The 17,618-nt window shown below is 32.3% G+C and overlaps 1 protein-coding gene across 15 annotated transcripts in view; it reads left to right on the top strand.

Annotated features, from left to right (window-relative positions):
• The window catches only part of LOC138333787 (tumor necrosis factor alpha-induced protein 8-like), an 83,081-nt gene extending 65,885 nt beyond the window's left edge, over window positions 1-17,196 (top strand). For 9 of the 15 annotated variants that reach the window (XM_069282369.1, XM_069282368.1, XM_069282370.1 and 6 more), the window contains 3 exons: window positions 7,398-7,488; window positions 8,860-8,906; window positions 12,233-17,196. In XM_069282369.1, coding sequence (XP_069138470.1) covers window positions 8,864-8,906; window positions 12,233-12,801 — 612 coding nt within the window. In that variant the 5' untranslated portion in view covers window positions 7,398-7,488; window positions 8,860-8,863 and the 3' untranslated portion in view covers window positions 12,802-17,196. The remainder of the gene's footprint in view (window positions 1-7,397; window positions 7,489-8,859; window positions 8,907-12,232) is intronic. The other 6 variants (XM_069282378.1, XM_069282384.1, XM_069282381.1 and 3 more) reach the window with 1 other exon arrangement.
• The last annotated feature ends 422 nt before the right edge of the window (window positions 17,197-17,618 follow it).

The following is a 17,618-nucleotide window of genomic DNA, read 5'->3' as shown; positions in this document are numbered from 1 at the left end:
CTTCTTCTCTGCAACTAAGCATGGTATAGCACCCATAATGCAATGGTAGCATTCTTATAGGTTGGGGATTCCAAATTGTGCAAATGATAGGGCTGACCCCGGGGGCCTGAGGGGCGGGGTCAAAAGGGGTCAATTTCCATATAAATGACTTTTTCTCTGCAACTTAACATGGGATTACGCTCATAATGCAATGGTTACATCCTTATAGGGTTTGGATTCAAAATTTTGCAAATGATTGGGCTGACCCCCCCCCCCCCCCCCCCCCCCCGGGGCCTGAAGGGTGGGGTCAAAAGGGGTTAATTTAGCTATTTCCATATAAACGACTTCTTCTCTGCAACTAAGAATGGAAGAGCACTTATAATGCAATGGTAGCATCCTTATAGGGTTGGGATTTGAAATTGTACAAATGATAGGGCTGACCCCGGGGCCTTAGACGGCAATACATGTAGATGCGAGGTCAAAAAGGTCAATTAGGCTACTACTTTCATATAAATTACTTTGTCTCTGAACCTATGTATTGGATAGCATATTTGTATGGTATCAATAGCATCATTGTATGGTTGTGATTTAAAATTTAACTTTGGAAGTCAATTTTGCTTATTTTTCTAATTGTCAGAGTCTTGTGATAATTACTAAAAAAAAAACAACAGGTGAGCGATACAGGCCCTCTGGGCCTCTTGTATTATGTGATTAAATACAAGCTAGGGTCCAACAAGCTTGGTTCCACATCTACCGTATTCGACCAAATAAGTGCTCTCATTCCTATAAGCGCCCCTCCCCTTTTCTTAGGCTTCAATTTCACTTACTTTGAAGTAAATTCAAACTGAAAATAAGAAAACCGTGTTGTTTTCCTTACTGATTTCTTTTGCAAATTGATTTATGGCATACTAATTTGTAGAATAATTTATGAAATACTTGTTCAAATTTGTTTCCATTAAATCTTTCACCCCTATGTAACTTTAGTAGACTCTACCATCAATTGATCTGGATGATTCCATTATGGCCCACAGTGGTAAAAGGGTTAAGCACTCCCTTATTTGCTTCAATTTTTATACAACCTGGGTGGTTATTTTGTTGAATACCCTATATTCTCTGTCTGCAAATTCAAACCCTAATCCATAATTCAATGACATATTTGTACCCAGTTATCATTTTAAAAAATCTTTCTCATAAATATGCTCTTTCCAAGGGCAGTTTGAATTTCTTAATCTTTCAGAATACTGCTCGTGGATTTCACTATAAACTGATCAATTTTTGTGAGATCTAAGATTAAGAAGGTCTATACATGTCCAATGGGCCTCTTGCTGAACATCTGTTGTAATAAACATGAATGAGAAAAATGTGAATTTTATTTGATTACGTGGAAAGTTGTGGGCGCAGTTTGAAATAGAACATAACTTCTTTAATTTTGTTAGCATTAAATTGGGGAAACATATGGTTCATAAAAAAAATTGTTGAAATTTGGCCTATAATGAAAAACGTGATCTCCACTGTTCTTTTCTAGAGTATTGATTTTAATATACAGATCAAAGAGAAAATTAATTCAATACAACTTTGCTCCATGACAAAACAACAAAAACGTCACGGTCATTTTGATATGCTTTAATGCTGATGTGATTAATTACTTTATTTGAAAGGTTTAAATAGAAGAATTAATGTAAAATTTCCGTTATAATTCTCAGTACAGTAAGGTATTATTTAATTTCCTTAGCTGGTCACTGTCGTTTATAACTGAAAGGTAAGGCAGTCTGAAAATTTTTAATTTTGAGTTCAACTATACTGTAATGTTCTTCCTGCCTGTGAAAGGTATAGTTTGATTTACTATAGTTATTGTTGCAAAAGGATCTGTATCCTATAAAGAGATCTCAAAGATCATGAAGGAATCTTAGACTTAGACTAAGCCTATCATTACATATACTGACCTAACTTTATGTAACGTCATCGCGACTTAGAATGAGTCTTAGTCTGAGACTTAAGTCTAAACTTTAGAGAATTTTTGACTAAAGACTGTTTCACAATTCTGAGGCCTATGTAATACAGTAAACCAACTGTTATTACCGGTAATTAATTTCCTCATCATCTTTTCCTAAGCCTCACACCAAAAGAAACCTTTAATGTATTATACAATACTAACTATATACTCTATGTATGCGGTTCAGGAAGCAATGTTGTGCACTATATACAAAAACAGTCAGACCATCATAATACATCATAATATATACAGTAACAGTCAGACCATCATAATACATAGGGATTGGATTTCGTTTTTATGTTAACCATGCTTGTATGGAGCAATTGCTCCATACAAGCATGGTTAACATAAAAACGAAATCCAATCCCTATATTTACACTCACACGACTTTTTATTTATATTTTATGCAATAAAATCGTCATTTGAAAGTGACGTAATTATTCAATAAAAGTCGGTCAAAAGTGGGAGGAGCTTACTCATTTGAACAGCGAATGGTGACGCTTCACGTAAGGTAGAATTATTCATCCGCCACGACAAAAAAGTTCAATAATTTAGTGTAAAATAAACATGACAAACAAAGTAAATTTCAGAGATAATTTTATTTAATCAGATCAGAACTTTAAATATATATTCAATTTTGCTAAAAGTTAATATATAGCGTAATAACATAAAGAATTTGTACACGGCCACATGTGTGAACTCGGTGACCGTTATTGTGCAGCGAGGCGAAGCTGACGCACGCTTACACACTTAAGTTTGCCGAAGTTGGCAAAACACCGATTTTCAAGTAGCTCAATGTGTTTGAGATGTCGTCTGACTTGACGGTATTACATCATTGGGAGCCATGTGATTATATAATCTACGCTTAGATCCATATCGCCATCGATAGATGAAACAAATTCACTTGTGTTCGATGGATACAATGTATTTGTGGTGACGCGGAACTGTCAACACGTGGATTATTAGCGGTGCATGTTTTATAATACACATGATTAAATACTCAAAGAACAAAGACAAGAGGATATGTTTATAACTGACCTCTATCAGAGGGTCTCACACACCCGTCCACCCCAAAGGCTCGATCGTAGGACGAACATAGGCACAGAGGTAATGTTTACATTTGACACCCATCATTTTTAACAAAAATGAAAGCACGTCGCCCCCGGTCGGGATATTTTTCCGTTTCTTTATGCAATTGTTAATTTAAAAATTGTTTGAATCATATATAAATATAAAACATGTATATATTGTTTACATTTTTCCAAAATTCTATGAAAAACAACAATATACACGTAATGTTGCGTCAAAATGTAAACAAAGCCATGTGTTTCTTTTTAAAAAAAAGTAGTCCTTTTACGTTGCACCGCACATTTCCTTACGCAAGTTCAAAGTTCAATGTTACCATGCAGTTATGGTAAACAAAATCGGCTAGTATTAGCGTATAGTGACCAAGCCTAGCAAGTGTAAATATATCATAATAATTGTTTTGTGTGATACTGATAAGGCAATGGGGAAAAACTTGGATTTCTCATTTAGTTATTACTTAACATTTTCTGTCCATTAACGGATCTCAAATGTTATACTACCATCTGGGACAGTAAAAGCTAGAGATTGATAGTAGTTGATCATCTATTTTGCAATTGTTGTAAAAAAAAACTACAGTTTATAGTTGAGCATAGCTCCCCCAGTTTGGTCATAGAGAAACTGATCTGGGGAGATTATGGAGTAGATGAAAGAGTGAATTCGTACAGAATCAATACAACTGATAAGCTGCAGCATAAAAACGGGCCTTTTTGTTTCCTTCCACGATTGTTTTTGTTTACTGATTTATAAGACGGCAGTAGTTTTTGTGACATGATAATGAAATGGTCTTTTGCTAGGTTTGTTTGAATCAATGAAGTTATAGCATGTCCAGGAGTTTTGAATTTGATTTTGTATTACATTATATTCACAATTTAGCCATTTTGGTGCGTTATAGGGAAAAGTAACTCGGAAAATATCTCGAAAATCTGTCGTTATATACTCAAAGGAAGTCATTAATTTCCCTTCATCTTTTAAAAGTTGAACTCATTCACCCCTGAAAATTCGTAATAGACTGGTCTAGTCTGTAATTTAGAAGAGTCGAAATGTGTCTATAGGGGTGAATGAGCTTTGCCCTGTGAATTAAGTTATAAAAGTGAAATTAAGTTAAACTTCAAACACAGAGCTTAGTGACATCTATCCAACAAACAAATTCTCCATTTAATGAGTCACCTCTACTTTATCTTTTAATTATTTATTTCATGAAGATTGAAGATGACGCGTTAATATTTTTTCAAAGGAGACCATCAATTTAGAATCTTACTTAATTGACAAAAATAGTTTAAAAAAATCATGAGTACAGTGGTAATTAATCTTTGATGTACTATCTATTAGAAATTTATAACGACATGATGTACTTAGGAGTTATTTGTCAAACATTGTGATCTGGTTTTTGGTTATAAACTGTAAAGAGGGGATGGGGTTTAACATGGTGTAAAAGTCTATTGATGCTTATCTAATATACACAGCAATAAATCTGTCAAATTAGAACTTTGATACCATGACTCGAAAAACTGTTACTCAACTCAAAGGATGAATCATATGACCCTCAGTCAACATCCTTGTGATTCAACTCATTAGAAATTTAACATCTTTAGCAGTCTTTCTGAAAGACTATCAATTTGAAACAATAAGTGCCCGTTCCTTTTTGAAAGCCTCAAATTTTAAGCTCACCTGGAGCGAAGGGCCAGTGAGCTTATGTCATGGCACGGTGTCTGTCGTCCATCCGTCAACATTTCCTTTAAATTGCAACTAGTCATAGAGTTCCGCATGGATTGTAACCAAATTCGACCACAAACATTCTTGGGTGAAGGGGAAAGAACTTGTATAAATTTTGACTCTGACACCCCCCCGGGGGCAGGAGGGGCGGGGCCCAATAGGGGAAATAGAGGTAAATCCTATAAATCGCTACTTGTCTTACAGTTCTGCATGGATTGTGACCAAATTTGGCCACAAACAACCTTGGGGGGAGGGGAACACAACTTGTGTAAATTTTGGCTCTGACCCCCTGGGGGTAGGAGGGATGGGGCCCAATAGGGGAATTAGAGGTAAATATTCAAATTCCTTCAGAAAAGAAACAATGAACCTGTATTCATAACATGACTGGCATACAAACCAGGTAAAAACAAAATGTAGTGAATATGATATTGTTTCTTTATTATATCTATTTTGCAAATTGATTTGTGTATACTTTATGCATTTAATCTAAATAAGGTCCCATTAATACCATATCACTTTCATGATTCTTTAGCACCCTGGACCTTATTTGGTTTCTTATGAATCATAAAATAAAAACAAAATCTGACCATGTTGAGCTTGACTGGCTCTTGTGAAAATAACTGGTATTGATGCTTTGACTTTTTGAATGTGGAGTAATTTAAGTTAATTGAATCAGGAAAACTCTTACCTCATTCACCCTTTTAACACGTTTAGATACATTTAGACTCTTCTAAATCAAAGACTAGACCAGTCCATTATTAAATTTCAGGGGTGAATGAGTAAATATGCCAAATTATTTATGAATACTGAATAATGGTCAAGATTACAGTAGAGAAGAAAAATTAGGAAAATAGAAAAAGTATAAAAACCAGACACATACAAAAAGACCAGTAGATATACAAAAGTGTTTTCCGTCGTGTAAATGTGTAAGCTAGCAATCTGTATGATTAAAATGGTGAAGGTGTCTGACATAATGATATAATATACCAGAAATCCCTCCACCTATGGGCCACATTGGTTGAGTACCATGGTTCAGTAGGATCAGTTGCCTTGATGGTCCATGGTTTTTCTGATTCTACAGCTTTTCCTCATCAAAAGCTGACGGCATGTCCTTAGACTATAATGATTATCTTATAACTAAAGCATATTCTTTTATGTGGCCTATTAACAAGACTTCTCTACGATACACTTACTGATAAATGCTTTTGGTAAGATCAGTATAATGTAAATTGAAATAAATTACAGCATTTGAGTATTGTGGTTATGTATCTGGTGTAAAGCATTTTATATAACTGTAGTGTGTATATCATGTATTTAAAGTTTACATCCAGACTAAGTTCGTATTTTTATAATATGTTTACATTATATATAGTAGGCCTGGATTTTAAATGTCCCATTTGATATACTTATCAGTTGTTTAATGGTATTTAAAGGCTATTCCCAACCAATCTATATACTTTTACTATGGAATTATCTCGAAGACGATAATAATTTGTTGAACACTTGTCTTATCTCGCACTTTTAACATTCATTTTGATGTAAAGTAGGATTATGATGCTTTCATATCGGATTTAAATCCTTTGACACTTTGTAAATACCAACCCGCTCTTTCAGAGTTGTGCCTGTACTGCTATACTGTTTTGTTCAAAGGGGGCTGAAATGGCCAAGTAGATGTACAAACATATTACTACTTGCCCTCCACCTCTGGGTTGCGAGTTTGAATCCTATGTGGGGCAGCTGCCAGGTACTCAGACTACTGTTTGGTGATATTACTTTGGGTACTCTGGCTTTCCTCCACCAACAAACACCTGGCATTTATGTCCTTAAAATGACCCTGGCTGTTTACTAAAAGCAAGTTTTGTGCAAATGGTTTTCTGCAATTCTGGTGGAGTTTAGTTTGCGAAGGAGGGTGTAGGGTTTGGGGGGTTGGGGGTGGAGGAGTAAGGTGGGATGGTGGGGGATGAGGGGTGGAGTTCAAGGGACTTAAAGATGTAATTGTTTACCTTAATCCATCAGCATAAGGTTTGTTTGGACTCTTTCTCTTGCATTACTTTATGTTTGAACTACTGACCTTCATATTGACCTTTTGACCTACACCAGAGACTCTCCTAAGGTTTTGGCTGCTATTGGTGTTGTTTCATGTGTTGAAAGCACTGATCACTCATTGACCAAGGGAAATAATTTTTTAGACTGTATCTGGATCTCCATAAAGGACACTCATAATTGAGTCATAGGTCACCTAGATAAAGCAGTGGGCAAGATAACAAAGGTGAATCTAACCTTGACCCAAACTTTGACCTTTGACATACAAATAGAAAAAACTCTCTTTACAACTTTATAACATCAATCTACCTACCACCTTATAAGGAAAGATTCCATCAAAGTTTTGTGTGTAAAAGTAGGTCAATAGAAGAATAAGATTAAAGGAATAATTGTCTTCTTCTTATAGACATGTACAATCGGTTAATTGTAAAATCTTTAAACTGAAATCTGGTTGAATGTAGATTTTATGGAGGAATCAAGCCTCTTTGGGTCTTTTGATGTGAATGAGCTTTCACGTTCTGTAGAACTCACACACTTTGATGTGTCATACATGTGTTTGACCTTTTCTCCATTTCTGTTTTAGATGTAATTGTCCGGTAACATCAGAGTGACAGACAGGACAGACAGGTTTAACATAGCAATCCTACAAACGGTCTGGTGACCCAGACACAAAAGTAAGTAATGTCAGAACATATCTTAATCTGTATCATTAGCAAGCTTTAAAAACATGCTTTCCTTATCCTCATATAATGTTGGTTTGGAATTTTCAAACAGAATTCAACATGATTCATATTTCAAGATGAAATAAAAATTGTGTGTATAATATTTACAGATATACCATACTCATTGTAAATGGTTCACTAGGTGTCAAAGTTATTGATTTTTAAGGCAGAATAATTTAGCTATTTTTGCATTCATATTTAAAGATCCTCAAATTTCCACAAGAACACTTGCCTGTGAATATTGCCTGTGAATATTGATATTCATGATTCATGAATCAGTGAATTATGTAGCTAGTGTAGAATAAGAGTTCAGTGATATTCCAAGATTTCTGTAGAATTAGGACTTTGGATGTTTATACGGGAGTTGAAAGGAGCACAATAGCAGTGAATATGGTATATATGTACAGTATAACTAAATATATATTGCTTTACAACATGCTAAACCTATCAAAAGACTATATGTGTAAAATATATATGACCATGATATTTACCAGCTAGTTCCTGCCTTATTTAGAATTATATACATTTATATATATATATGATAAATTTAAAGAAAAATCCTTATGGACGAAATCTATAAGAAATAAAAGCCATAACGACTAACTAGAGAGCGCTTTCGTCCCATTCAAAGGAGCTCTTCAGACTATCTATATACGTTTATATATATAATAGTTACGATAATTGTAATTCAGCAAAAATACTTTCTTAGAGTTAGAGTATTTGATTTTTCTGTACAAGACTTTCCAATTCTTTTTTGTGACGTTTATTCTTTGACCTTGAATAGATTTATTGTGAAGTTCAACTTAAAAAGTCTTGACATTATGTTTTAAAATAAAATATTCTTAAAGTAACTTCAATTCTTAAGGTAATTGTAAATATAGTATTGTTGATAGAATCATAATTCTGATTATGAAATTTATTCCTTCCATTATATACTGAATATATTTTCAGAGCTTCATGTGGGGATCTTATATAACCGTTGTAACCGTAATTGTATGTGATATATACCCGTTAACATTTGTGCAGGATTATTGTTTCTATTGGTGATGGAATGATGCTAAAAGAGGATGTCCTGTGCTGACGGCATTTCAGCGGTTTACATAATCCATCACCACTCGAGATATTAGTACCGCACAAAAGTCATGGGATATCAAGTGGTACATGAATAAGTCCCATTTTACTTTGCAAGGAATTAAAATACATTTTTTCTTCACTAGGGTTGGAAAAAATATTTGTACTTTTTCCTTGTATTTGGTATTTTTTTCAGGAATAAGGTGAACTTTTGACATTTTTGACATGTCATTTGATTTTGTTTTTTTGTAGCAATATGCCTTTGCCTAGTGACGACGATTTCGATGATAATACTAAGGGTGGGCTAGTGTTTTTGTGTCATTATGCCAGCTACTCATATATAGCCACGTATTCACTTTCTATATATCATATACTCACATAAACAACAGTATTGTTTTATTTATGTGTTGTACTCGTTGATTTTATTATTATGCATTTGTAGCTAGTAACATTTAAAGATGCTCCACCGCTGACAAATGTTATTTTTTCACTATCAAAAACAGGAGCAGACGATTTAGTATTTTTCTTCAGTTACAAAAGTTACTTATTTTACACCATTACCACCATTAAAAAGTTTCAGCTTCTAATTTTACTTCAAGTTAAAAATATGAAAAATAATTAATTGCATCCCGAAAAAATTCTGTGTCACTATATCCTATATGTAATGAAGTACTGATTGCGCATGCACCAAAGGCAAAATAAATTATTTCATATTATTTTTTGTGTTAATTAGACATATATATACACAATTAAACACCAATTATTGTTCAAATGATGAATATCATTTATGCTATGTCGGCGGTGAAGCATCTTTAACCAATAGATTTTATGCATATTTATCATTATTATTTGTATATATATATCAATAGATTGTGATAGCTGTATGTGATATGGTTTGGCTTAAAAACTCACTCAAAGGGTTATTTCGCACAAATAAAGATTTTACTGAAATCATTTCACTTGCAGACATGTTTGTCTTTGAAAAGATTTCTTAAACAATGGTATGAAATAGTCACCATGTGCGAAGTATTCTTTTGACAATTAACTTGCAGTTATCATTGTATTCTGTAGGTCAATTTTTCCCTGTCAGAGTTATGTGATAGCTGTTTTTAATTGGCTGTTATATTTTCTTTTTAAGTTTCCAATCCATTCTTTTAAATTAATGCTAATTTCTTACAATATAATTTCTTTTAGCGATGGATCAATTGTTAACATAGACTCCTAGTTTCAATAGTTTTCCAATGCCCTTACTTCATGCCATTTTAACACAAACTTCAATAAGACTTACCAATTTTTTTTATTCTAATTTTAATGTTTATCTATTTTTTTCCTTAATTAACTGTTGTTTTTCATCTTTTTTGATACCAACATTTAATTAAAGATGCTCCACCGCTGACAAATGTTGTTTTTTTCACTATCAAAAACGGGATCAGAAGATTTGATATTTTTCTTCAGTTACAAAAGTTACTTACTTCACACCAATACCACCATTGAAAAGTTTGAAGTTCTAAATATACTTCAAGTTAAAAATATAAAAAATAATTATTTGCATCCCGAAAAAATTCCGTGGCACTATATCCTATATGGAATGAAGTATTGAATGCGCTTGCACCAAAGGCAAAAGAAATTATCTTATATTATTTTTTGTGTTAATTAGACATATGTATACAAGATTAAACACCAACTATTGTTCAAATGAAGTATATCATTTATGCTCTGTCGGCGGTGGAGCATCTTTAAAAAGTTAAAAAGATGATCAACTCCTCTAGACGAATTTGATGGTAATTCTGTGAAAATGACATATTATGGATTTCTACTGAATTTATATTGTTTTCATTAGCATTTTAGTTTTGTTTTACTCTCATCTTGTTACAAAGGTCAAGGTGACATTGAGGCCAATTTTATCCAATTTGAAATCTCCACTACAGGTACAAGCTTTACTGTTTATACTATATTTTGAAACTGAAAAAATGGCAGATGTATGTTATTTGAAATTGACATTTATGTCAACATCACAGTTGGTTAAACATTGCCTCAGAGTGACTCTGGTCAAGTTGATAGTAACTTTTTTTAATTTTTTTTTTTTTTTAGATATTTTGTTTTGCCATATCATGTAGTACTTTTCATACATGTGTACATAGCCATGGATGTTGTTCATGTCTGTTGAGAGAAGTTTCTATACTTGGATTTAAGAAAATGACTAGTTTTATCTTTGAGTCTTTTTTACATGTTTATTGATTAATTTGTTCCTATTTGATTAAATAAATTATGATTAAACTTTGATAATTTATCTAGTATATGGAAAACATTTATTAAACATTTTCTAGGGAAGTAACTCCAGTATATAATAGTGTAATGTGTAGAACGGGACACTTAGAAAATTATGTTTATGTTATATAGTGTAATTGCTCTTTGATTATGTAAACTGCTTTATGGTTTCATTTTTAAAACTTAATTCTCAGTTGCATGGAAATATTTTGACCAAAATTTTTATTAGACATGTTTTGCCAAAGGAACATTTATTGTTCTGAAACACTTGGTCAAGATTCATGGAAATTTCATAACTTAATTCTCTGTTTAAATCATTACCAAAGTTCAGAAATGTTCTTTAACATAAGATTTTTTTTCTTAACTTCGGTTACCAGTATGCTTTTATAAGAAGAATTTGAAGTTGAAGCGAGTTTTACTAAGTTTATTAATGTGCATGAAAGTAGGTTATCGGATTATAATTTTGTTTACAAATCCTAATTAATGTACAGGTATTTTGCTTTGTGATGTCAAATTATTAAACCCAATGAACTTTGAATTTAGATCATGTTATTATAATTACAATCAGATTTCGTTATTTTCCCCTCACATATGAAAGATTTTGTGTCTGTGAATTAAGCCTATTTTAGCAGGTATTTAGCATTACCACATTCTAGAGCCATTATCATGAAAGGCCCCCATCCATTTCACAGTACATGCCCTCCAGTCAGCTCACTACACTACTAGACTGAATATCGCTTTAACTCCCATCATCCCCTCATCAATCTATATTTATCCTCAGATAATTATCATCGTTATGTCCATTACGGACATAAATACTTGATTTTGTGATTTACTGGCTTAAAGCTAATGAAATCCTTACATTTCCTGTGGTACTCTCGTAATAGAAGGATAATTATTGGTACATGTAATACTGAGTAACATGGAATGTTTACTTTGTGGAAATTTTTAATTATTGTTTCCCAGGAATGTTAACATAACAAAAGACCCTGGATTAGAAAACAATGTAATATGTACCAAGAGATTTATTAAAATAACTAATGAGTTGATGTCTTAACTATTGTATCCATCATAAATTTAGATGTACAACAGCATTGTACAATTTTTCCAGTCTTACATAAGTTTTTAAGGTATAATCATAAATGATGTAGATATTTCGAGATTTACCAAAACTAGGTCACTGTGACATATGTTTTTATAGGTTCTTTTTGTTGTCGTTTACTGGTTTATTACTTCAATATCAAATTATTGTACTGAAAAGTTGACAAAATGAAATATTGATATTAGTTCACTTAATTAACTTTGTATTGCTGAAGTTTGAAAGCTTGATAATGATGATGTTGTTTGTGTTTTACAGTGGCGGAGCCTGGGGCAGGGTTTGATTCCCGAGGGATGGGGCTCAAGATTCAGAAAAAACTCCTCGGGAAAATGTCGAGTAAATCTATCGCAAAACACTTTATAGACGACACCACTGGTAAAGTGCTTGATGCCACATACAAAATCATCAAAGAATATTCTGGCAAAAAAGATGCAGAGAAAATGATGAAATGTGTGATCAAAATCGTTGTCAAAGTTGGAATATTGTACAGAAATGACCAATTCAATGCTGACGAATTAGCTATGGCCGAATCGTTCAAGAAAAAGTTCCATTCATTAGCGATGACAGTTATAAGTTTTCATGAAGTAGAGTTTACATACGATGCTGGATTTCTTAAGTCGAGTATTGAAGAGTGTCGACAACTTCTGCAGACGCTGATAGACCGTCACTCGACTGACAAGACCAAGGGACGTGTTGATCATGTATTCCAGTCGTTTTGTGATGAGAAGTTGATGGATGTGATTTTCGCGCCAGAAGGAAAATTCCATGATTATATGAAGAGTATTGTAGTGAATTTACGAAAAATGATGGACGAAGGAAATTTATGATAACTTGATCACCGCGAAGAGATATCATGTCGTAGAAAACATTGTAGAAACATCACTATTTTACAAAACATAGTCTGCAACTACATACCAAGTTCATTTGTATACAATTTCATATTTCATAGGTTTGTGTATGAATTGCAAATAATATCCAACCATTCCAGGCATGGAAGTTATAAACACCAATTTAGTGCTTGAAGATTTTAATATTTTTTTTTTTTCCTTATTTTGCTTTGGGGAATTATCTCCCTTTGTCACCAGTGGGAGTTATTTCCCTTCTTTTATTACAGTATTCATTTGATGTGTTCATTATATCGTATAGTGAATTATTTTCAGCGGAAGATCGTTTCTTGATTTTGCATGACATAATTATGGTCTTGATAATTTTGATCTGTCAAATATTGAAAAATTTATCAACATTGTGTCTACCTTTATATATAGCCAAATGGCAAAATTTTAGAACTGCTTAAAGATGTTCCACCGCTGACAAATGGTAATTTTTCTCTATCAAAAACAGGAGCAGACGATTTAGTATTTTTCGTCAGTTACAAAAGTTACTTACTTTACACCATTACCACTTTTGAAAAGTTTGAGCTTCTAATTTGACTTCAAGATAAAAATATAAAAAATAATTAATTGCATCCCGAAAAAATTCTGTAGTACTATGTCCTATATGGAATGCAGTACTGATTGCGCATGCATCGAATGCAAAATGAATTATTCTAAATTACTTTTTGTGTTGATAAGACATATATATACACAATTAAACACCAATTATTACTCAAATGATGGGTATCATTTATGCTCTGTCGGCGGGGAAGCATCTTTAATTTTTATTTTCTCGTTTCGAAAATGTTGCCCTATGGAAATAACCGGCTACACGTTAATCCTTTTAACATGCTGTACATGCACCAATGCCAAGTAAGTTTTTGCTAACAGTGTCTGTCATCCTACAACTTTTTTCAAAACCAAAAGATTAGTGTTGGTATGGAATATCTGTATACCTTGCTGACAGGCTTCTGATTTTGCTAAGACATATATAAATAATCTTTAACTTCAAGGTCATAGGGGTCAGATTTATCGTAACCTGAAATCTTAAGCCTTAAGCATCATGGGGAATAGATCACTTTGATAAAATGTTATGTCTTCCAATATCGAACTACCGGCGAGACTAATGATAGATGCCTAAGTTGGGTCTCTTTGTTTTTGTTATTTTCACTATAATGTTTTCATAGATGTAAACTAATTGTTTGTGTATAGTTTTTATGTCTTCTGTCTGAAAGTATGGAACATAAATACAATGTTATTGTCACTATATATATATATGGTTGGCTGGCATCTGTATATATCCTGGCCATTTTTGTTATACTATAAATATAGTATACTTTCTTATCATAACAAATGAATGGGTTTTGTAGCTTGAATGGACATATAGGGAAATTGAAAGTGATTCAATTTTTTTCAAAGATTACAGATGCATTTATAATAAAATTACATGTTGATGAATCTATAAAAAGGCTTGGGTCATGGCCTATAATGCTTTGATGAATTTAATGAAAATTTCTAAAATCATACCATTGACTTTGCAGTACTTAGTATATTGGGAAAAAAAGAAAAGAAAAAAAGCTGTTAGATGAATATATATATTTTCCAACTGTTTGAATTTAATAATTAAGGAACTATTCATTTACTTTTTTATTCTCAAAACATCCTTTAGACTCGGTCAACCTCAAAATTCCATGAACCGTTCTAGACTAAAATTATGTGATCATGGAAGAATGGGTTAGAAAAGAATAAGCATAGTTTGTCAAACTTTTTGTTCAATTAATTCCTGAATTCAATTCTCTTATGCATGTGTGAAATTATTTCATAATTTTTTATGCAACTTAAAGCAATATGATATAAAGTCTGTTTTAAGACAACTATGCTCATGATCAATGTTTCACAAATTAAGATAAAACCAACAGGAAAAAAAACTTTATGCCTTGAAAATTGTACTGATTTTGCTTGATTTTATAATTACAATAATCAATGTACATGTATATTTATGTATCCCATATGCGCTGGAATATATAAAACCATTTATAGATGTTGCAGACTGACCTGTCATCTGTATTTATGCTTTTACTGAAATTCTTTCCTTCAGCTATGGAGAAAAGACTAATTCTATGCATGAATTTCATCAAAATTCAAAAGCAAAGTGCTCATGCATTTGTGAATGGGACAAGGACAACTGAATCTAGTTATGTAGTTTTAAGAGGTGATGGTCAGAATGCATTTCTATTCCTGAGACATGACCCTAATGGAAAAACACATACCGGGTATGTGTCCCTTATTTTACAATCCAGTAGCCTTGCTTCTGGCTTTACACTCAGAATTTTATAATGGACTATTCCAGTTTAAAATTTGGAATACTTCAAAATAGATGAATTCTTTAATGACCACTAAACCAAATAATTCAGTTAAATGTAAGATATATTACCTGGTGGTAAACACTTAATGTTATGGCCTACTATAGCATAAAGTCTATTACTTCTTGTAAAACAGATGTTTAGCTGATGAAATGTGGCTTTTCATTACTGAACAAATCAGAATTTTAAACATTACATATGCATTATATACATTAACAGTTTCTATGTCCAGAACAAAAGTGAAAGGATTGTTTACCAATATTTCTTTTCCTTTTGTGATGGAATATGTTTAGGTGTGAAATACAGGTCCTCTGAGACTTTTGGTTTAAAAAAATCTGTCAAATTTTATTAATAAACTTACTTGTAGTATATGCCCCTTTTAGGAACATTTGAATTATTATAAAAACAATTATGCCAAGTATGTTGTGTTTTCCCCTGTATTAGAGAATATATTTGTATAAGTTGGTTTTTTACTTTAGATTTTTGTTTTGTTTTAATGACACAAAATCAGAACAATGTGCCACTTGTAGATTATGGTAAATATATTTATATTTGTTTAGCAGGTTTACATTTTGCTGTTTTGTTACAAATCAAAGTTACTTAATTAAATTTTCATATTCTAATGAGAATTCTTTCTGCGAGTGTGAAAAAGAAATTGCTGCTTACCCTACTTTAAAGGTGTGAAGTTTCAGATTGATCTGAACATCAACCAATAAAATATACTATTCTTTATTTTCATATTAAACAGTTATCAACCTGCAATAAGGTATTCATTGCGACGTTATGAGTTTGTGAATGTAACGTCATATACTTTAGAAATATATACATGTGAATACTTGCAAGGGAGATAACTCTGCAAATATGCAAATGAATACTGAAAGAACCTATATCAACACTTAATATAGTGTTCAGTGAATCAGTTGCAAGATCTTAAAATCAAGCATGCCTAAAATAATGCAAAAATGGTCAATATTATTGCTACTGGTACACTTTAAATAAAGGGATGTAACTCTCCTCACATAGTGAACATGGTCCTCATTGTATTGTCTATAGCATTGTAATCTTTGTACATTAAAAAAAAAATAAAAAAATGAGTAAATGAAAAGGCTTAATGAACACAGTAAGAACAAGAAATCTAATTTATATCTTTATATGTAATGCAGCTCTTTCCTTTCTTTTCTATGCTTATTTACACTTCTATAATACTTCATGAGAAGCGAACAGATTTCAGATTTCCCTTATAAACACAAGAGATAGAAATCTAAACATAGTTTGGAATTGATCTGATTTAATTGCTGAGCTTATATGCTGTATACTTTCCATAAATACATGTTTCGTATTAACATTGCTTTTTGACATTGAACCCTTCAATTTATGTATTAAGTGCATTTTCATTGAGTTTAGTGCATTACTTTCCTGCATTTATAAGGAGCATTGGGAAGTTGTTTTATATGGCTAAACGATTATCTGCCATGTTTGTTTTCACTACCTGTATTTTCTATCATAGCTGATAATTCATATATTGTCTCGCTGATATAGAACAAATAAAATATGACTAAGTATTATTCAAAACCAACTTTAGATTATATATGAACATGATTATAGATTGTATGTATTAAAATATTCACCGTGTAACCTGATAAAGTTATTTATTGCTTATGCTTCAATTCATTCTTAAATTTATTCTTTACATGTATTATCTCTGTTTGCAATTATTGATATGGACATGTGCAATTTAGTAGTAAAATTAGTCTGACGATAAAAATGTTAATCCAGATATTTAAGTATTCAAAAAGCATTTTAGAATTTCTCCTATTTATGTTTCACCCCTGAAGACACATTAGACTTTTCTAAATCAAAGACTAGACCAGTCCATTATACTATTTCAGGGGTGAATGAGTATGTTAGGATGCATTAAGCAAATTATCTACCATATCAGTCCAGGGGAGATAATCAAGTTGTCATTCAAAAAATTTAAAATCTAAAACTGACGAAATTAAACAGAACAATATAATATTGGAAGGCCTTAAGTTATTTCCCCATGGATTTGTGAATCAGCTAACATGTGGGTACAATTTACTAAAACAATAGCCTTTTGTGTCTAAGAATGATTAAGGGAGTTTAGTCATTAATATGTGCCTCATCCTCACTTTAGTAAGGCAATGGTTTGATATATGTACAGTTAAAGGCCCACTACCTTCCCGAAACGGCTTTTAATTTTTAAAATGGGAAAGTAAAACGATATTGATAATTTTGTAGAGTTGCAAAAGTTATTAACTTACCGTTAATACTACATTTATCATCACCTCCTGAACAGTTTAATTAAATAAATAAAATGTTAATTTCCATAACGCATGTCGTCTTATGTTCCTGCCATCGTCCTAAATACCGCGCGGTAGTTGACTATCA

The sequence above is a fragment of the Argopecten irradians genome, chromosome 10 (assembly GCF_041381155.1).
Source record: "Argopecten irradians isolate NY chromosome 10, Ai_NY, whole genome shotgun sequence".
In the NCBI taxonomy this organism is placed as follows: Eukaryota; Metazoa; Mollusca; class Bivalvia; order Pectinida; family Pectinidae; genus Argopecten; species Argopecten irradians.
This window is presented reverse-complemented; position numbering and strand designations above follow the sequence as displayed.